Source organism: Gallinula chloropus (assembly GCF_964237585.1).
Source record: "Gallinula chloropus genome assembly, chromosome: Z".
In the NCBI taxonomy this organism is placed as follows: Eukaryota; Metazoa; Chordata; class Aves; order Gruiformes; family Rallidae; genus Gallinula; species Gallinula chloropus.
The window spans coordinates 52,657,599-52,680,664 of NC_140089.1; the positions used below are offsets into that span (position 1 = coordinate 52,657,599).

General features: G+C 44.2%; 1 protein-coding gene across 1 annotated transcript in view; it reads right to left on the bottom strand.

Moving 5' to 3' along the window:
• NRG1 (neuregulin 1) overlaps positions 1-22,745 on the bottom strand; it is a gene marked incomplete at both ends in the record, with an annotated part of 174,461 nt that extends 151,716 nt beyond the window's left edge. Inside the window, one exon of the mRNA XM_084278958.1 lies at positions 22,530-22,745. Coding sequence (XP_084135084.1) covers positions 22,530-22,638 — 109 coding nt within the window. The remainder of the gene's footprint in view (positions 1-22,529) is intronic.
• Between the last annotated feature and the right edge of the window lie 321 nt (positions 22,746-23,066).

Sequence of the window (23,066 nt, forward strand, 5' to 3'; positions counted from 1 at the left end):
GTGGGTGTCCCTTGGGAATGTCCATTAGTAAAATCTTCCTTTTTTTAACTAGGAGGTATGCAAACAGTTTCACCAATTAGAAAAAAAGTCACTTGACTCACTTCAGAAACTGAGGATCTGGATATGTCTGATCATTGCATACAAATAAGCTCAAACCCAGCTCAGCAAAAATCTCACCATGGCACTTAGCATTTATGCAGACAGGATCTTATCATATACCCTCAGTATAATATACTTCTAGCACATAATGAACCCCACACTGGTGCTCTGCAGCTATGGCAAAACAGAAAAGGAAACTGCAGTGTAAAGGGAATGCTTATATCACACCTGTTTGAAAATGTCTTCAGACAAATGAAAAATTAAATTAAATTCTTAATAATAAATATAGCTAAATAACTGCAATCAGGAACAGCTCATAAAAAGACCTAATTAGAAGCATCTCCCCTGGTTAAATTATTATACAAGATTAGACATCCTTTTAAAGGTCAACCTCCAAAAAATCCATAACCACATGACCAGTAAAGCATGCAGAAACATGCCACAGTCCAGCAGTCACTGGAGGAGGAACAGGAACACTTTCTGAAATGGATTCTGGACTGCAGGCAAAAGTTCAAAAATTATGTAGGAAAAATTACCAAGCTTAAAAAAATATTCCAGATCAACTGTTAGTGGTGTAATTGCATACCAGGAAACTGGTGTGAATGCTAAGTAGTAGGCCACACAGGAATGGGCTCATCACAAAAATACAGGAAGCTGAAATAAATCTTAAAGTGAGATGGATCTCCAGGCCAACAAGTTCAGCTTGGACCGCCCAGTCCGTAATGATTAAGCCCATTCTGTCAGGTATTTACATAACCTTTTGTCAAAATCCCCCAATAGCCTTAAAACCTATGACTATGTGTAAAGGACTACAACATGCACTAAACAGGAATTATTTAACACCTTACGTATTTAATCCTTGTGATTATTGCCACCACTATCTATTGTTGGGGAGGAATTATTGATTTTACTGTAGGAAGGTGATATTCTTTATGTAGAAGCCACAGGAAGACTTCCTAGATCCATTCAAATATAAGTAAGTAATGTGTGTAATTTACCAAATCTTATGACGCAATCAAGGCTGTCCATTAACAGAACAGACCCTATATTGTAAAGTTCAGCTAAAGGGAGCTAGAGAATAAACTTCTGAACAGGCTGCCAATAAAAAGAATAAAGACACAGTAAATCAAGCAAAAATCCCTTCCCCCACTTCTTTTTAACTAGCAAATGGTTTTTGTGTGTCACAGTTTTGGATAAAACCAGAGCTTGAAAATTGATTATATCAAGTGTGCAAGTACTCAGGGCTTTATTTGCGATACGATAAGAACTGTAGGCCCTGCTCAGTACTAAGGTAAAATTCAGGCCCTGTGAAAATAAAATGCTTTGTCATTGATTCGATACAGCTAGACTTGCAACACAGAAGGCAGAGAAATGTGCTGTAGTCTTTCTAAGGGGAGAAAATAAAGTACAGATTTGTTTATATCCACATTTGCAGATTTTCTAAGTAAAGTATAAATCAATTTTATTGAAAGCAATCCAAAGTCTCAATGTGAACATACTTAAACTGATTTAAAGCTGATTTATGATTAAAATCACATTAAAATAAATTCCTTAACAAATGAAGTTGAATTGATGAATCCTAACGGATCTTTTCAGAGGCAACTCTGCTTCAGTTGAACTACTTTAAGAAACCTGACTGAATTGACAGTGACTTTGTATGTTAACACTCATACATGTTAATACGCATTCATCATCCAGGGTAGAAAAACATCAATGTGATTATAAAGCTCTGCACAAAAGGACTAATCAAATCAATGTCCCATCCCATTCCTAGTCTCTTTTTTGTTTCCTTCTCAGTAGTAATAGCCTTGTAAGCAACGCCTTCATTATGCTGCTACTGAGATGGAGATTTTTGCATATCATCTCCTGTGACTTATCTGTTCCACATTACTTACTAGTAAAGTTTCAGTTTGTCATTATTTCTGAAACAGGAAATTCTTCCTTTGCTCTTAATTCTCATCCAGGACACCAACTTCAATTATTAAATCACCTGGAGTGTACACACATACCGTCCAGCTTTTCTGCTGCTGAGAAATTACAGAAGAACATTAGAGCAATGACTGCAAGCCAGACCTTCAGCAAAGCTGTTGCCACCACAGAGTCCCACTGGAGCTCAAACCAGCTCTTTTTGGTTTTGGACAGCTGAGCTGCAAGGAAGGCAGTGATCTACACACTCTTTACTGTGCCAACAGAGTCAAAAAATACTATGCGACTACTCCCCAGGAAAAAAGTCCAGGTGAAGAAAAGCAAAAAGGTTCCTTCATTGCTGGCACTGGTGTCAAGCTGTGGCAGCTCAGCAGGTTGCTTATCTATTTCTTGCAGAGACAGAATTAAGATAAGGCTCCAGCCTCATCACATGTGTCCACTGTGCTTCTCTGAAGCTATCTAAAGTGAGTAACTGCAAAATCTGTTAGAGAGGGCTGCTGCTCCTTGACATACACAGGAGGGATGTATCCTCATGCATTGAGATTGAAGTAGCAAATCCTAACCAAATCTCCCTTCACTGACCCACTGCATAGAGCTCAAATTCTTATGTGTTGTCACTTTTTTCTTTCTTCTAGTAGTCTTCAAAAAAAAACCCAGTCTTTCATGAACCAAACAAAACCACATTATCCTAAAAATATGTTATCATGTCAAGAGCCAATCTGGATTTTCATTGAAAATAGCATGTAACAGGCAGAATGCATAACCTTCTCCCCAACTGTGCAGAACCCGAGGAGGCTGCCAGTCATCTCTTTGATCCAGATTTTCTGCAAGGCATGAGAAAGAAACTCCTATTACACAAATAAATCAAATATAAAAGCTTGATCTTAAGAAGGTTTGAGAAAATGGAGTGTTTTAATGGATACCCCAGCAACCAAACTGACAGGTTCATCAGGTTTGCTTGAAGATACAGCCCTGTAAGGTGGCCTAAGTGGCTGTCTCACAAGAAGACCTGTGGCAGGCAGCATTTGTTTCATGCTGATGAGCAAAAAGATGTCTGCTGTTTACCTAAAATGATGTATCCACACCATCTGGCTTTTCTACTGTCTTTTTTTTTTTTTTTTACCTCTGGCTTTTCTCTCACAGATTATTTCACTACTGCTGCTATCATGAAGTTAAAATCTCTGCTTAGGAATGTCCATTTATTCTCTTTCATCATGAGCTGCGCGGTGGTCTGAAGTCCATCCAGAAGACCAAAGACCTCTCTTGGTTTTCACAAAACTCCTCCTCATTTGGGTGTCACAATCACCAAAATATTCCTGTATTAATTGAAGTCTGGGATTCTACCTACACATGAAGAAGACGACATAACTGTGTGGAGACCTGCCAATACAGGGGCTGAAAACCCCTGTGATAAATAGACAAAGAAAAGGTACACCAAAGCCTCTTCCTGATGGACTGGGACCTTGATCCTGCCATGCGTCCTAACATTTCAGTACTACCTTCCACAAAATTTGCCCTACATTAGTAAGTACATAATAATGAAAGCTATGCAAATGAAAGACATGAAAGATTGATGGAGGAAGTTGAGAAAGAACCGCAACAGTATCAGGAAGGGATGTTCAGGAGAAAGAACATATGGCATGAATTCACCGCATCTGATGAAATTTAATATCATGAGTCCCCCTTCTGGCTGAAAAGGGAATTTTATGTAGGAAGCAACCAAGCAAGACACCATTACTGCTGAGACAAATGGAGGCAATCAAGCCAGAAGAGTGCTCTGTAGAAGATAAGCAAACTTTTTTTTCCCCACAGTTATTACCCTATTCTGAATCTGTCTGCCTACAGAGACACGTCATAAAACCCAACATGGGTGAAAAAAATGATAATAAAAACCAATACTGTCCTTCTACTGAACGTCTACCATATTTTTCCTTTTCAATCACTGCTCAGAAGTCATTATTTTCATGTTTGATCTTTTTTGCAGAGTGCTTTATCTTTCGAGATTCATGAATTTCCTGTAGTACATGAAAAGACCAAGGATTAAGGAAAACCAGTATCAAACCAGTGTTTTCCTGGAGCCTCCAGAACGATTTGTGGTGGAAGGACAAGAAGAGAGCACACATGGTGAATTCAGGGAAGTGTGAAAGGGCCCAAAAGCCATTCTCATTTATAACTCTGAAATGATCTGGGAGTGCATGGGAGGTCAAGATACAGCAAAACATCAACAAAGTTATTGTCTCCCCTGGCAGTGCATGGCACCTCCATCTGAAGCCTTCACAGACCTGTCCAGGGTTGACTGAATGCACACCAAACACAGCATCTAATCATTAAAGTCCAGGCTTCCACGCCAAGAAAGGCAGAAAGCTCCAAGGTCAGTTGCCCTTTTTTCTTGCTGTCTCTTCTTCCCAGACTTCCTTAGAGATCAAAAAAGAAAAAAAAAAAGGGGTTTTTTTTGTTTGTTTCTCAGTATTTGCCGGTGTTCATGACATGGAATTGTTTTGATAGTACTGAGAGGTTTGACAGCTGTTAATCCCCACAGCTTGCTTCCCCAATCTTCAACATCATTTCAATAATCAGAGGAAGCACTGACCTAAACAACAGGTTTTAATAATCTTTTTCCTTTCTTTCTCCAAAAAGAAAAAAAAAAAAAGAGTAACATTCTCACTAGTTGCTAACTATTATATCACTTCTTTTTCTTATTAAGCATAGCCTTTATTCACAGCTTGGTAACTCAGTTTTCCAAACCCTAAGGATGTAACGTCTCTGTCCACTATTAATTCAGACAATTGTATAATTGAACATATACATAACCAACCCATAAATTCTTATATTTTTTATGCTGGAAAATAATGCACTACCTGATGTATTTGTTATCAGACTGATTATTCTGCAGGGATAGAGATTAAAATACAAAGAGGATTTTGATAGGACCTGCATTAACTGAATCTGCTAGACACGTGTGAAAAGAGAGAAGCAGAAATGTTATTAAAATATGTTTTGGATTTACAATCAACATGCTCACTAAACACAGAAGTACTAAAAGCGGCTTTATGAGTCACATTTGAGTATGGTCATCATGGCCTTAAAAAAGAGAGGCATCTCAGTTTTAAACTTCGATTGGGAGAGAAAAATGCAGGATTTTGTCTTTTAACTCTTATTCAGAAACTGCACTTTGAAAAAACCCCAGTCATTACATTGAAATAGATTATAAACATTTAAAAAAACCCAAAACCCTAGTCTTTTCTCAATCAGCAAGGCAGATGAGCCTAGCATTCAAATAAAGATCTCAGAAAAGTCACATTTCTGCATTTTGGGCTTTCCATGTGGGATGGGATGTGAATTTACAGAACTTCGGTTATTTTACACTCAGTCACTTCAGGCATTAAATTCATATTGACTGGAGCAGCTTACTGAAGTGTCATGTTAGAAACCACTGAAATGAATGCTTCTTCACCCATGATAACAAGTCCAAGCGAAATCAGAGAGATGTATAGAAGGCCATTGACATTGCACGGGTAGCAGGCCTAGAGAATAGTCCTACTGTATCCCTTCTTATGAGGTGTGAGGTGAAATACTCTAAAACTGGATGGCTTGCCAGAGAGCTGTTCATCAGGGCTAGAATTCAAGAAGATCACTCTAAGAGAGGCACACGGAATGCAGGAGGACAATAAAGCTCAGGGAAAAAAGACATTGCCCTTGATATAAGTCACAGTAGACTTGTGATGTGATAGCTGTAGAGGGAGTGTTTGTGTTTGGGGTAGAAACAAAGGAAAAGAAACTTGACAGAAACTGTCAAAATTGGCATAGTTTGCTCCCTGACCTCCAAGATTCACTTCTACACAGACCCAAAAGGATTTCAAGACAAGTGACTACTCAGGTCTCTTACACATCCCAGAGATTGTGGGCAAGAGTTCTTGGCAGAAGTAAATTAAACTGATACATCCTGGTGAGAACCCCATTTTTGGCCATTTTCCTTGTAAACTGTTGCTTGGCTTTCAGCAATATTTTTGCACAGACTCGTTTAAAGCACTCCTCCTTCCACTGCTGGCACACAGGGCTAGTCTCTGTACATCCCATGGTGAGGGGTTTAGACAAGGCCCTCCATACCCCAGGGTACCCATGGTACCTCCTTACCATGGAACAGGTGAGTGTGGCACAGAGCAGATTCATGCATGGGGGACAGAGGCAGGTGGTAGACACACAAGGAGTTAATGAGGATTCACCAAAGGTGTACGTTTTTCCTGCATTATTTAAATAAAATAAAACATCAAAGCAGACATTATCTCTTCTGAATTTGGGTGGTTCTGGTGTAATTCACTCCCAAAAAAGATTGAACTCCAATTTACCAAAAGGGTTCATCTCTGAACAGGAATGTTTGCTCCAAGGTTTCCCACAGTTGAACTCATTCACTGAAAATGTTAATATTTTGAGTACCTCATCTGGACCAGCTGTAGGCCTGATCGTATAGAGGATTTGTGCAAAGCAACCATTGGGCTGTAAATTCACAGTTTAGCTGACTAATTCTCTCTTGTAGACAAGCCATTGTTTTTCCATAAAAATCTAATCAAGTAAATCCACCACCCCCCTCTTAAATACTTACTCGAAGTTGCTGTGATTCCACTGTGGCCCATGACATACCACAAAGGTCCTGGCTCCCAGCTCTAAAACAATTAGTCTGGGGAAATTAAACAGTGCTTTCTGCTGTGTTTTCTGCGCACCTGTGATGGGCTGCACTCCCGTGCCTGAGAGCAGTGCCTCTCCCACACCAACACACACAGGCTGCTAGCATGGCTCCTGGGGCCAGTGTGCCCAGGCAGCACCCTCCCGAAAACCTGTTGGGGGACACGGTGCTGTTTCACATGAAGCCGAATGGAACCACTGGTTTGGCAAAGAAGCTGCTCGTGAGGGTCTCTGCTTAGAAGATTTATATATTAAACAGGCAAGAGCTAATATCAAGGGGGAACAGATACATTACCAGCAAGTCATTTCCAAGCAGCTAATAACTGTTTCCCTACCCACCAGATCCTAGGATGCATTTTCAGGTTTAAACATAACGTATATATTGTAAATAGCGGAAACATCTGGGGTTTATTATAACACCACTTTGCTAGCCTTGGGCATTGTACAACTCCCGCAGGCCACGGTTCACCCTTGACCTGCCAAACACGATTACTGTACTCAGGCAACTTCCCCTGCTCCACAGCTGCTCGCCTTCCCCTCCCCTCCATCAATACTCATTACCGCTATCATTATGGCTACCATCCTAGAGCAGCCAGTCAAAAACTTGGGTTGCTATGGTCACTGCATAGAAACAGCCTGGCTGTGCGGGTGGAGGGGAGATGATGAGCATGGCCAGTGAAGTCATTTTGCCTGCTGACCCCAGGGAAAGCGGGGCTGCACAATGCCCTCTGCATCAGCAGCCTCTTGTCTCCCCCCACAAGGCCACTTCCTTCTCCATCCCTTCCTCATCCTAACCTTATTGTGGGTTTGTCATGCTTCAGTTTCCCCCTTTCCCCAATCTCCAGTCTCCCACCAAGCCAAAAGCAACCCTGTACCTCTCCCTCCCACTCCTCTTGCATGCTCATCTCTCAGCCATGTCTCGCTCCTAAAGTTCTCTGCTCCTACCTTCCTCCCTCCTCTTGCTCTCCAAGAAGGACCTCTCTTCACTCTCTTCCCACTGCTTGATATATATCCTTACAAATCCCAGTCCTGTCTTCCTGCCCTTTGCCATCCCTTCTCCCCTCCTCTTGAACACGATCCCAGGTTGACTTCTCCCTGTCTCTGTGTAACACCTCATGTGTGACAGCACCGCAGGGCTGCAGGGTAGGGCTCTCTTGTTTCTCCGGAGACTCAGCTGGGGCCAGGGACTTAGCCAGGCAAAACAGCATAGGGGTGCTGGTGAAGGGGGGTGTTTAGGGTTGTTGGCACAAGGGTAGGCTGCAAAACTTTAACTAAACTAATTCAAAGTATGAATATAAAGTACTTCAGTTACACTATGGTGGGGACACACTTTCAGAAATAAAGTGATCTTAATTATGGCTGGTTTTGAACTAGGCAAAAAAAAAAAAATCAAGTGGTGATCCAATATGGCTTAATGTATGTACTTTAAAAGCTCTTTTGGATGAGCTTTCCAGGTGTGACTGCATAAACAGGCTGCTGACCACAGGCTATTGCTTTCCAAGCATGCATAAGCAGTGCTGTTACTGCCTCCAGCTGATCCTCCCTGCTGAATGCCTGAACAAGCAGGTAGGAGACCAGTGCTCAACACTGCTAATCAGAAACAAATCAGAAAGAAATCTATGTTTCCAAAAGCTCTGTCCACCAGAAAACAGCAGCAGACCCAGTACCCTGACAACCAAGCCACGACCTGCTGCACCCCTGCTTACAGCTCACAGGAGTGTAATGCCTTTCCTACCAACCCTGTGGTACAAGAAGCTTCCCTGAGAGGTAACAACTGTACCAGCAGCAGTACATCCATTTGAAGAATGCTGTCAGAGCTCCTCTGCCACCCCTCCTTGATTAAAGCCTATTATCTACCCAGGCCCTGGAATACAGAGTTCAAGTGTTGACTACAGTACTGGGGTACCCCTCTCTCTCCCTTCCACGCAAAGTAAAGGCAAATTTCTGAAAATGAATATCTGAAATTGCCTTTTAAAAATTTTATTACTCAGTAGCCTGCTAGAATCCTCTGTGTTAGGGAAATTGCCTTCTTTTTTTTATTTCTTAATTTGTTAAGTTCAATCTACTGATCAATTTAAACATCATCCTGGAACTATGCTATGGCAAAACAAATGCACATTTAGAGAATAAATGGAATTGATTCTCTTCTGGAGTAAAAGGCCTTACTAAATGAGGTATTTAAATATAACCCCCAATCCCTCGCTGAAGAAGCACCTGGTAATTCACTTTTTGGATCAAATTGCAGCTCCACAAAAACTTTATGACCTCATGTGGTCTTTCCACCCCCACATTCCTCCCTAGAAACCTTACACACAGCATGCTCCAGGCATGAGGGTTTGTTAGAAACATGGATGGTAGTGCTGGGAAAAGATACGTAGCAGGCACCAGGACAGCAGCAGAGCATAGAGAACGGGTAGCTGCCTGAAGGAGGATTCTGTGAGATGCTGATACATTCATTTCTGGTCAAATGCATGTCCTCCGTTCCTGCTTGAAAGATCCTCTACACCCAATACTTTCCCTAGTCAAATCGTCCCACATAGGCATCCTTCACTCCATTCTCAACAATGTTTCAGCAGCCATAAAAATTACCATCCCAGTCAGACAAAAAGCCAGTCTAGCCTGGTATCCCATCTCCAGGTGCGACTTATAGTGGATGACAGGGTGTCATGGTTTCAGCTGAAATAATTTTCATAGAATCATAGAATACCCTGAGTTGGAAGGCACCCATAGGGATCATCAAGTCCAACTCCTGGCTCCACACAGGGCCAGCCAAGTCAGAGCATGTGACTGAGTGCATAGTTCAGACATTTCCTGAACTCAGTCAAGCTCAGTGTTGTGATGACTTCCCTGGGGAGCCTGTGGCAGCGCCCGACCACCCTCTTCCTAACATCCAACCTAAACCTCCCCTGTTGTAGCTTCATACCACTCCCTCAGGTTCTATCACTGGTCACCAAAGAGAGGAGATTGGCACCTGTCCCTTTGCTCCCCCTTGTCAGAAAGCCATAGACCGTGATGAGGTCTCTCCTCAGTCTCTTCTTCTCCAGGCTGAACAAACCAAGGGACTTAAGCCTTTCCTCAGAAGATTTTCCCTCCAGACCTTTCCCCATCCTTGTTACCCTCCTTTGGACACTCTCCAATATTTTTGTCTCCCTCTTGTACCGTGGCACCCAAAACTGTACACAGTACTCGAGGTGAGACCATACCAGCACAGTGTAGAGCAGGACGATCTCCTTCCTGGACCAGCTGGCAATGCCGTGCTTGATGTACCCCAGGATATGGTTGGCCCTCCTGGCTGCCTGGGCACATGGCTGGCTCATGTTTAACTTGCTGTCAACCAGGACCCTGGTAACTATAGGCATGTCAGTCTCACCTCTGTGCCTGGTAAAATTATGGAGAAAATCATACTGGGAGTTACTGAAAAACACCTGAAGGACAGCACAGTAATTGGTCACAGCCAACAAGCGTTCAGAGAGGAAGGTCCTGCCTATCCAATCTGATTTCTTTTTACAACAAGGTCACCCAGCTGGTTGACCAAGGGAAACCAGTTGATGTTACTTTTTTGGATTTCAGCAAGGCTTTTGATCCTGTGTCTCACAGTATCTTGATGGACAAAATGTCCAGCACACAACCAGACAAAGCCACAATGTGTTGGGTGGGCAACTGGCTGAGGGGTCAGGCCCAGGGGGTGGGAGTAAACGGAGTTACATTTTCTTCACAGTAGCTAGTATGAGGTTATGTTTTGGGTTTGTGCTGAAAAGTGTTAGTAATATATAGAAGTTTCTGTTACATAGATGCTCAAGCTGCGTCTTGCTCTTCTGGTTGGGCTTGAAGGTGGTGGGCAACCTTGGCTGACTCCAGGGAGGGACCTAAGTGCAGTGAGGTGGGCCTTTCCACTGCATCAGAGACGGCAACTGTTAGGCAGTATTACTGGACCCACATGGACCCTGCTGATGAACACAGTGAGGGTAATCCTGTTTTATGGGTTTGGGGTTTTTTTAATCTTACCTACTCCCTGGCCATAGAGCCAGCAGCCACCATGGTTTTGTGAATGGGAACAGCCTCACAAACTCCAGTTCTACATACCCCAAGTTATTTCTTATCATCCCTCAACTTCAAAATGATTTATAGCTCTTATTTGTGCCTGGATTCTTTGGGATTGATTTGAAATGGACTGGGTTTTGCCATTTAACTGATAGCAAGAAACATTACGAAACGTACCATGAAACAAAATGATCCTGAGGCCTCTTGGTATTTCTTTAATTTGTCAAGGGAACTGTTAACCAACTGCAGCTTAAAAAAAAAAAAATCAAAGGAAACTCACTGGTCATTTCAGTACTTCTCTGCTGTGCGTCATGGTGGGGAGATTTCTGCTTTTCCATGAAGAGTTTGCTTCCAAACACTACCAAAAGAACATGCATTTGTTCCTCACTAAAGCATTTATATGAAATGAAAAGGATTATTTGGAAAAACACACTGCTTTCTCACAGCAGCTTTCAGTTCTATTCTTTAAGGACAGCAGTGTTTTCCAAATTTGTGCCATCCAGCTGTTGGCACATTTCACAGAACTGCTCCCTGGAGGCGGGGGAGGGTGGGAGGGGACTCTTTCTCTCTAGGAGCTCCAGCATTTTTATGGAACTGTGAGTTAAAAATGGCTTAGAAAAGAAGCCTTTTCTTTTCTTGACACTTCCCCAGTGAAGAAGTTCTCTGATGTAATATATAACTCCAGGAGGTCTTGAACACTTCAGAATTAACTCCTCTTTTGCTGCAGTTGTGATGGACCAGAGTGTGTATGTGTGCATGTCTGCATATGTCTGCTCTAATACTGCTCTAGCATCATTCCAGGGGGAAAAAAGTTTGCTTTCTCTTTGCAAAAGCTAAGACTGGAATGAGAAACAGCTATTGCTCTGCTGACATAAAGAGGATAACATGGAAAAAGATGGCAAAAAAATTCTCAAAATGTACATGCAGCTGATTTCATAGGTATTTAATTATCTTTCTCTCCCTGCTGTTTCTAGGCCAGCAGACATGATACAGTGTATCATTTAAATTTCTTTCAAATACTGTTTTTGTTGAACATTTGTTGCTCTCAGTTTAAATAATTTGCAGTGTCATTAATTGCATTTTCGCTTAGCTCTTTTGGGACTGGCCAAAGGACACCCAAGATGGCCTGCTCACAGTTTAAAATACATAGGTACCCAGAACTGCCTGTAATAGGTGCCCTGTTCTGCCTCTGAGTTAAGGTCCCTTCTCTGGTGGTGCAACACCCCGTCTCTTGAGTGGCTCAGTACTTGGCACAATTTCTCACCTCTTTTTCATACCTGAGTAGCAGACCAGAGCATCAAGACACCCCCTCAATGTTCCAAGTTCTTGCTTGCTTCTTAGAAAGAATGGCCTGTGCTCGAACCGTGACACTCTTGTTCCTTTGTTACTTGGGAACAATAGTGATAATCGATCACCTCCTGACAACCTGGTACACCTGTACCTGAGCCCTGGCCCAAAAGGGGGGAGATGCCAGATCCCTGAAGCGTGTAATGAAAATGTTTCTTCCTCAGGGGATTTGGCTTAAAAGCAACTTTTCTTCTTCCCTGCCTGGTGTATGCAGGTTCCTGGGACACATTAAGGTGAAATATGTCTACTCTAAAGCAAGTTAACATCACTGTCCATCCTTTGCCACTCATGCACATAGTATATGGGTCCTGCAAAATATGCTTGGTTTTTACAGCTCAGAATTGGATGAAAACACTGACAGTGGGCTGACTCAAGATCTGTCTTCTGATGCCCCTGGACAGTACAAAGTGTCTAAAACTCACAGCATTTTGGGAAGCAGTCAATTCAAACCAAATTACTGTATAGATCAGAGCAATTTGAGGACTACTTGATTTCATGGTGAAGATGGCAGAGCATGAGGAGCCTCTCTGCCAAAGCACTGAGCAGCCTTTGGTACTGGAGCAAGTCTGGTGAAAATTTATTATTTGGCATTCCCAGGTATAAGCATCTTGGATAAGTATGCAGAGGCTCCAAAACACTCTTTGTTTATGCAAGCATTTGAAAAGCTTGCAAAGTCAACTATTTTCACATGTCCTTCTGCCATTTAATCTCATCGGCATGAAGTTTCCCTCTTGCCAGTGCCATGGGGGTACTTTCAGGTAAGTTCACTGTGGCAGCCAGCACTGTGAACTTGGCTGAATGACCAGCACAGGAGCAGAGTCTGACCTTTTGGGAAATAAAAGGGAAACAAACACCAAAAAGTCAAACTATAGACTCTGGAGAGAAAAAAAAAATAGCTATCTAGACCTAGAAGCCTAGAGTCATCAGAAGCATTTAAAAATCCACCCTGGGATTAAAGTCATCCTCAGGTATCTTTGGTGCTCTGGGAATCTCTCCACCTCCCCTCATGAGGAAGCAATGTCACTGGCAGCAGGTGTGCAACTATTTCCATACCATTAAAATAAAATGCCTAAATGAAGCTACTGCTCCCTCAACAGCCCTTAGAAATATTATTCCTTCCCTTGTTCTTTCTGAGGGCAGCACTTTGGCGATAGAACCAAGGACATCAGGAGTTGAAACCACTGGGTTCTGGCATTTGTGGGACTGATGTGAGCCTCAAAAGACATCTTGTAGCAAGAATGAGTGCTGATTACTTTGTGATAGGGTGGGCCCTAACCCTACGAAGAGGCTCCACATCTGGGTGGTCTTCACTGTTAGTGAAGGGCACAGTGGAGTGAGAGACACCATCACTCACAAGATGGGAGAAGAAATTAAGACATAGCAGTACTAAATAGCATAGAAGTGGGCCTGAGTTAAAAGGTTAGTTGTCTACTTTAAGTCCCCCCTCTCTGGCCTTGTTTTCAAATCTGTTGTCTTCCCTCTCCGAGACTATTGCTCTGCAATAGTTTTCCAATTTCTGACCTTGCAGGCACTTCACACAACTGGGAAAACTGGTGCTCTACATAAGTTTTACCTTCATTGACAATTAGTTTCTTTTCCCCACAGTTCATTTTGTCACCTAGCATTTGCACTCAGCCATTTGTACATTTGCAGCACCTTCCCACATGCCATGGGTGACACACTAAGGAAAAAAAATACCCATATTTAAATCAAAATGGTTCAATAACAAAAAACAAGATGAGGCCAAGAGTGTGAGAATCCACAACCTTAAGTCTGGCAGTAACTTGCTTAGGGGGTAGAACTAGAATCCTGACACAAAGAAGAAATTCACCCAGTCATTTCTGGGTTCATCCCATAGATTTTGGGTTTGATTTAGCATATCTTCTGAAAAAGATATCAATCCTTGACTCAGATGCTCTGAGTGACAGAAATGCTTCATACACCCAGGCAAGTTCTTCCTTTGGATAACTGCATTCACTTTTACGATCAGTGTCTTTTAGCTCACCCCACCAGTGCACCGGCAGCTCCATTCATCATCTAGAGCTCCCATGTTGAATACACTCTTCACAGTGAGTTTTATACCTCTGCATTTCCAGTTCACCCTTTCCAAGAACAGGTCTGACTAGCAGCTTTCATGTTTCCAGGTTTGCTTTCCAAAAGCTTAGCTAACTTCCCCAAAAGTAACTTCTCTTGAGATAAATCAGGACACTGATGCAAAAGTAGTATGGTTCACTGCAGAAGTACAGCAGAGAGCAGAAACAATAGGCACTGTCTACCCTGGGACACGGGGTTTACAGGTCATATTGCTCTCCTGTTCTTGCAATGGGACATGGTGCCCTTGGAGTTAGTCTGCTGGAAAATTTTTCTAACACCACCTTCTTTCTGAAGGTCTCTCAGATCCTACCAGCGACACTCTCTGAACATGCAGGTCTGGCACAACCGCAATGTTCCCTGATGCACTTCATGTCCATGTTCTCCTGGTGGAAAAAGTTCCTGCCCCAGACCTAGTTGCACAGGACCAGCATGACAGCAATGTGTGTACTACCTAAAAAGATCTCCCCAATTTTTTGTCCCCTTTGCAATAGATGCACCAACAATGCACAGTGCCCTCTGGGAAACCCACTTTCACAGAGGGAAATGAAAATTTTTGCACACCAAAGCACAAGGCAAGAGACAGGCTTGTGTTACCTGTGGGTTTTTTCTGTCTCTAGCATGGCCATACATCAGGAAACAGGGTGGTTTGAAGAAAGAAAGTTTAAACAGAGTCAAGAGATTTGATTTCTGTGCTTGGATCAGACTCTGATCTGCTGTAGCTGTGGATCTGTGGAGACAGAGGCTTCTAGGCAATAGGAGCTTGCTCTCATACTGAGCTTGCTCCTCAGAGAGGAATTTGACGGATACAGATTTCAGCTAGACCTCAGAGGACTATGATGACACAAACAATACCAGTTTATCTGGCATAATTCAGGACTACAAGCAAAAATGTTTTTACAGAATAGTGAACCCTGTTTTATGTACTGCATCTGCTCCACATGTAATGCAGTAACTCGGCACACTTTTCAGTGCTGTTTTGTATACACGGGTGCAATATGGCATTGACAGAACAGCCCCTTTTTCTCCTTTCAAAGTCCAGTGGACTTCCCCAAAGGAATACTAAAGAGTCTGCCACTGTAGAAGCCAAAAATCCTGCTAAAATATCACACACGCACACGCAAATAGAGTGTCTCCCAATATTGGATTTAAAATTTAACTCTTCTGGCAGTCACAGCAGTGGGAACAACCTCTATCAATCACCTCTGCAACTGGATGTTTACCAGAACTCTGTTTAGACATCTCAAGTATGCATTCATGCTTCCGTAACTGTCTTCAAAGGGATTAACCATTAGCCATAAGACATGGCATGTGGTTGACTCAGGGGTGAAATGAAAGCTGTTAATGCAGGAGAAAGGCATTGAGCAAGGCTCAACCTGAGTCCAAGTCTGAATGCCAAGCCCAAACTGCCTGACCTGGATTCCCCCTGCTTACAGAGGTGGAAGGACCATCAGCTCATAAAACCTGAGAAAGACATGCACAGAGGGAACGAGGAAAGGCTCCTGAGTGAAATGTCATCTTTCCCTTCCTCCCTGACCTGTGAAGCCTGTGGACTCTTTGTCAGGGCTTGGAGTCATGGAGTAGCCCACAGTGATCCAACTACATGACATGGTCAATTTCTCCCCAAATCCAATGCTCCCAAAGAAAATTACGTAACCAGAAATGCAAAACCAGACACAAGTAGTATTCTGTGCACAAATAAGACTCTCCCGGTCCTCAGACAGGAGGTTATGTTAAAGATCCCTATCTGTCCCTTATGAAATATATTGCTTTATTTTCACTTTATTGTTTTTTTCTCCATTAACTCAAGTAGAGCAGATGGTAAGGACAGGAGGGAGGACAGATGGGTGGAAAGGAGGAAGAGAAGAAAAAAAAAGAGGAGGGAGGGTGAAAGGGAAAGTAAGATGCAAAGATGGAGAAAAGAAGGGAGGGAGGATGAAAAGGACAGAGAGTGAGATGTGGAAGAACGACAGTGGGACAAGTGGATGGAAAGGGGAAAGGGAGGAAAGAAGGGAGGGAGGAAAAGAAGAAGGAATAAAGAAAAAAAAAAGGAAAAGAGGAGAAAAGCATACTCATGAACATCCCTGTGACCATGCACTGGATGCGTTCATCGTGAAAGAGTGGAGTGTTTGCCAGGACCACAACTTCTTGTATCAGTTTACCTGCACATTCGCTGAGTCTCAGCATAAGCTGACAGCCCCCACCCCACCTGCATTTTCAGGAGACGGCTTTCCAAGTTGCCATCCTCGCACCACCCTCGGACACTGGCGAAGCACCCACAAAGCCGAAAGAGACCCTCCCAAGACGCCTCAGCCGAACACCCCGCATCTCCGGGGCAGCGGGCGGCTGCCCCCGCACCCCACCCGTGCTCTGACCGAGGAGGGGAAAGTGCGGGGGGCCGGAGCTCCCCGTCCCGCACCCGCCGCGGGTCTCCGCGGGCGGCAGCGCGCTCCCGCCGCACCCTCTCGCGGCCGCCGCCGGCAGCGGCAGCGGCACCAGCGCGGGCAGCGGCACCGCTCCTCCAGCCCCCTTCCCTTCCCTTCAGGTCACCAACAGATATACATATACATATACATATGTATATATATATATATATATGATTTTCTCCCCTTTCACTGCGGCTTTGGTTACGCTCAGCGCAGGACGTCCACAGGCGCCGGCGTGAGCACGACGTGCGAGCGCGGCAGTGAGGACATCGGCTTCCCCCCTCCCCGTCGTGCGCCCCCCGGCCCCCGCGCTGCACGCCGCCTCCAGCCGCGGCATCGGCACCGCAGCTTTTCAGATGCAAGGCTCCAACTGTAAATTTTCTCGGGCTGGAACAAACCTTCCGCTCCCCCCTCCCCCCGCCCCCCGCCGACCCCAGGACTCCGGGTATTTGAGGGAGCAAGTGAGGGTTAACCGAAACATTTCGAGCACATTCAAGCGGTTCTTTGTATAGCTAGAATGACTCACACAAAATATTGACACTTGGTTTGTTTTCTTGTATCATAACGGAACATGATAAACTATCAGTACTGTTAAAGGCACATTCACTCTTGTTACTTTTGGAATGTTAACAAAACACTGATTTGGTAAGAATTCATAGCATTTCCAGAGCTTCTGACACCCTGTGACATGATTGTTCTTCACTGTTTTGCTCTTGGTTATAAGTACCTGTCTTGAAGGACTATCAGATGCTTACGGGTAGATTAAAATGGGAGGCGGGGGAAGGGAGATGCTTGCAAGAAAGTTTTCCACAGTTCAGCACTCAGCTCACCCTTACTTACAGAATAACGAATTGCCTCTTCAGTGCCTAAAGTAGAATCTCTTGTCAAAAAAGTTCAGTAGCTCCTCTGATATTTTTTGTGTCTAGATGTTCATGAATCAAGCACACAATTTTTTTCTTGAAAACCCAGTGACTTTGATACAGTAGATAAGATGAAAAGTGAGCTGCCCCAAACAGTGAGTACTGAAATCTTCCAAAAACTCAGCTGCACATGATTTTTTTTTAGCTATGAGACCCTTTTCAAACAGTTACATTTTTTTTTAACTTTCTCATTCTAGAAAATCCACGAAACTCACCACTGCAAAACTCACCATTGAAACTTCCAGAAATCCAAGAAACCCACTATTGCAAATACACAAACTCAGATTTGAGTGTCAGCTCACAAGTTTTGTCAGGGATTAATGTTTTAAAATCCTTGCATAGCTTAGCAGATCTTGGCATTTCTACACCCAAGATAAAAACTTTTTTTGGCCTTCCCCAGATATCAATATTTGCACAAAGTTCAAAACTGTTTCTGGAGATATTTCACAGGGCGAATGTCTTTCTATACACATGCGGTATTTACTGGACACCTGTACTGGTATGCCCTCACAATTTTGTTTGCATTCCCATGGCTACAGTCAAGTAGTACTTGTAGTGTTAAGTCAAAAAAGTTGAATGGTGACTAATCTCATTTATTCACAAAACATGAACACACTCGCATGCTTTTTAAAGGATTCATTCTCAAAATTGCTCTGAAGATTGAGTGGAATGTTTGGAACATTCAGGCATTACACAGAGGTGGAGAGGCTTTCCTCACAGAAAAATGTACAGGCATACCAGTGGCACATAAATATTTTGGCCTGGAAACATCAGAAGTTGTCACCCCTTCTAAGAAATGGCTTTCTTCTAGAGTTGGACACGTTTTACCAGAAATCACAGCTTTCATTTTATCTTCAAGGGTCTTGCCTTCAATTATTGCTAAAATACTGACCTGCCTTCTGACCTCTCTTTATGAATATTGAGTTTCAATTTAAACTTTAAGCATCAGATTGAGCTCTAGCCCTCCCAGCCAAGCCCTGACCTGCAACTGGGTCCTTAATATGATCAAAACCATTTCTTTGTCCGTCAACCAGGCCTGAAGGCTGCATTTAAAGGTGATGCTCAGTCACACTCATCTCATCTGGACTTCATGCCATTTATTTTGTCATGCAGTCTCAAAGCTCTGGCATTTTACCCAACTCTAAATGAAATTTCTCACCAAGAGATACATACTTCCTATGTTGATGACCACAACCTCCCCTCCCTGGGCTATGGAAGTGCTGATGTGTTCAGAACGATGCTGCTGAGATCACCGCATTGAAAAGATGATTGGGACCCATCTTTACTGCTCTTTCCTCTCTCCCCCCCACCCCAGATTTTCCTTTCTGCACCAGATCCATGCACAGCATTGCTACCACTGCTAATGAGCTAGAGAGTGGATGACATAGCCACAGAGTTCATTGCTCTGACAGCACATAGTCTTCGCACATATCAAGGTGTTTTTCTCAGAAATGCTTCATGTCTTCTCACACTTTGTCCTTTCAAACCCAGCAGCCTCTCCCTCATCTTCTCTGCTAAGCAGAAACCACCTGAAGACTCACATTCCCCACGATGTCTGCAAACACTTGACAAAGGCTTGAGTAGCTGAAATGCTGGTGCACCACCTTATATACCAAAACACAGCTCATTCACAGAGAGGGTTTTCCTGGAGTAATTCCTTTCTCTCAGTTAACTAGCACTGCTTTTGTGGTCCAACACCAAAGTTGGGCTGGGAGAAGGTTCAAGGGCTGGCGGAAGGTTCAAAGGCTGGCGGAAGGTTCAAGGGCTGACACAGTGGGCTCAGTCTCAGTCTCCCTCCTAAAACAGCAGCCTGAATCAGTAGCAGGGCCTCTGTGAGGGGATGGTCAGAAGCCCTTGTTTCACAACCTCAGCTTCCCTGTGTTAGGTTTCTCTACCCAGTCAGGATGTATTTTCAGTGTGCTGGGGATGCTCAAGGAAGCCCAGCTGTTGGTTTTGTGAAGCCTCTCTGCAGGCTCAGTTGGCATAGCAGTTAGGTGAAAACTCTTGCAGAAAAACTAAGCTTCTGTCCATTTGTGTTACTCTCTCCTCAGTTTTTCACAGTTCTACTATTTATCACATCCCAGAGTGTCCTGCTGAAGGAAGATCTGGACTTGACACAAACCAGACAGAATCACTTGAAGTGAGGGGAAAAATGTTCCACATAATTTTAGTGACAAAGAAACTATAACAATGTGGACCTCCCCAGACTTTTGTAACTGAATCCAAATTTCACCTGGGCAATGGAAAACATGAGATGTGTTTGTTTTTTTTCTGATACCGCTGTGCAGCTGAGCAAAGGAGGCCAAACCTGATCAGTATTTTTTTTTCACAAACTCTTTAACTTTCTTCTCCAACAGTAATTCTGGAGTTCCCAGATAAGTTATGATGGTATATAGTAAAGAAACTTTTTCTCATACGCTTTTTCAAATAAGAAAGTGGATTCTCACCCTGGCGACAAGTTGCCAGTAAGACAATGCTTCTAGACCCAAGATTGAAGTGACATGTGATATAATTTGATAGGCAAAAGCAGACTAAGCTGAGAGAAGCAACACTAAGAAAAATCAGCACTAAACAAAATACTCAAGATCTGCTAAGGTCTTCCATGCTAGTGCACATATATTGAGACTGGTAATTGACTGCAAGCCCTTGTTTTTCATATGGGAGGGAGACCATGAGCTGATGCCGACTCCTGACAGAGTTGAACACACCAAAGATGATGATTCCTGACATAATTAAACTTAAGAAAGCAGGTAACTAAAAAGCAAATCTGTTTCATGACCTCTCAGACTGCATGTCAACTGCACCTTAGTTAGAAGAATGCTCAGCTCTTGCCCACACAGGAAAGATTTGACTAGTAATGTCAGGCATGGATGAAGGTGGTTCGCTTTCTTAGCAACAAAAATATACTGGTACTTCAGAGAACTGAAGTAAGCATTTGCAGAAAAAATGGCTTTTTCTTCTTCAAACACTAACATATTCTGGCTTAGCAGGGACATGAGTCCTCTGGGGTTTTAGTAAAGCCTTAGGAGCTCTGCATGATCCAAGCCGTGCCTTGGTGAACCTCAATTTACACTGGCTGCTTTGCAGAATTTCAGATAAAACTTTTGCCGTGGCAGACATGATCAGACCACAGGACCGGATGCAGGGATTCAATACATATGGATACCTAAACCTTAGGTGATATATATCTGCTTGGATTCTCAACACTATTATTCTGTCTCCTCCCCACCAGACAAAGACCGTTGTCCCAAAACTCTCTGCCTGGAACAGAATCATCTTGGTTGGATTACCCAAAAATTATCTCCACTGGTTCACTGCTCCTTTCCCCACTCCCTCCGTGCTGGCACAAGTGCCCAGCCCAAATACTGTCCCAGCTCCTCCAGTGCAGCAACCCAGCTCCACTGGAGATGGAAGACTGTCCACAGAGTCAGAAAAAGGAGCTCTTCTACAAGAATGGGATGGGACACTATGGGATTCTGTGGTTTGCACGGTCAGAAAATGTATGTCTCCTTTATGCTTCCTCAAAGGAACTTTCCTGTCACAAATCCTCTAAAGTGTCACTGTCCTCCTGTTTTCTATATCAACCACAAAAACAAACAAAAAAACCCCAAACACTTCAATCAGCCTAGCTGTCATGGGTAAGTTTGCCAGAGGTTTTAATGTTCCAAGAGGCAATGTTTGCAAGCAAAGTTATAAAAAAGCAGTAGAGTGAGAGCAAAGGATGGTCAAAAGGAGAGTTTATCCATAACTTGGCATAACAGGAGAAATATCCCCCTGCTGTACCTGAAACTCATTTACACCCACAGCTGAGCAGAAGCTGGGTGAGCTGTGTCTCAAAGAGACACAGAGAAGAGGATAGATTGGGCAGTGCTAGTCTGTAAAGATTATTAGCCCAAAGGGATACCTGCTGCTGCTGAATCACATGCACTCCCTGAAGGCTGATGATTAAGGTCTAGAGCAGTATTGTGTTGGCCATGATGCACTAAGCAAAATTATTGCTGGTATATTTAGAAAGTTTCACCCTTCTGGGCTTTCTGTTTATTTGGCTGTTTAGAGGGGGGAAAAAACATCCAAAGGGGAAGAAAAAAACCAAAATAAAAAAAGTGCACCCAAATCAGGCAACTGACTCTGCTTTTCCAAGCTTCTTTAAAAGCAATTTTCCACAAACAACAAAGAATTCAAAGATATAAACTATCAGATAACTCCAGTTACACACTGCTGCCGTAAAAATCTATGTGTATTTGCCTGTACTTCTGGACTTTTTCGTAAACTAGGTGTCATGACATGAGCTCTCTAGGAAAAGCATCATATGTCTGTGCAGCACTAGAGAGTCTTGATCTTGATTGGGGCGTTTGACTGATGCAACCAACTAACCGCGGCCAGCACACTCAGCTGCGACCCTACCTTTGGGCTGATCCACAGAGTCTTGCCTCTGTGGACACCCAAAAAGGACAAGGGTATCGCTGTCACGTATCCTTGTGCTCGACACTATGGAGGCATAAGAGGAACAACACGCGCTCTCTGTTCATCCCTGAGTAAATAGCTGCAAGTTTAGACAAAATACCCCACAGGAAAAGTTTGCCATCTATGCGAGCCAGCTAAGTGATTTCTGGGGAGAGGAAAGGACAGAAGACGTGTTTTGTAACAGGAGAGATAGCCCCACGCCCTCCAATTAAGAAGAGAAAAAAAGAAGAAGAAGAAGAAGAAAAAAAAAAGCAACAGCTGGCCGAGAGCCGCTCAGGGTTTTGGGGCCGGTGGGAGGGAGAACTCCAGACCGGCCCGCGGTCAGGCAGCCGAGAGGCTCCCGGCAGCGCCGCCGCCGCCTCCGCTGCTCCGCGGGGTCGAGCAGCTCGGCGGGCAGCAGTCGCGGGGCGAGCAGCTCCGCCAGGCCGGAGGTGGCGGACGCCGGAGAGGAGCCCGTTTCGTGTGGTCCCGCGGGTACGGGAAGAGTGCGGTGGGTCCGCGCAAGGGCGGCCCCCGCACCTGCCGACCGGCTTACCTGTGGCAGACCCGGTCGCCTCGCCCTCCTCCGGCGGACCGGGCTTCTTGCCGGGCCCTTTGCCTTTCTTCCCCTTCTTCCCGTTGCTGTCTTTTTTCTTCTCGGCCATCCCGGCTCTGGCTGCCACCGCGCTCCCCGCCGCCGCCGTCCCCGCGGCTGCCCCCTCTGCCGCCGCTGCCGCCGCTGTCGGCTCCCGGAGCGTCCGACGCTCCAGCATCGCTCTTGCCCGCCGCCGTCGCCTGGGACTTGGAGCAGCGAGGTCCTTGGAAGTTTTTGGAAACTCCTCTCCGGGCCTTTTTTTTTTCCTTTACCCCCCTCCCTCCTCCTCCACCCCCTTTTTTTTTTTTTTTCTTTTTTTTTTTTTTTTCTTTTCCCCTTCTTTCCTAATAATAATAAACTCCAGCCCACATACACACCCCCTCGGCACACGCCTTACTAATGCCCGCCCCGGGCACCGCACGCTTGCTCTCGGGAGGAGCCTGCACGGCCCCAGGGTGTGGGGCCGCCCCGGTCGCGGCCCCAGCCCCGGGGAGGGCG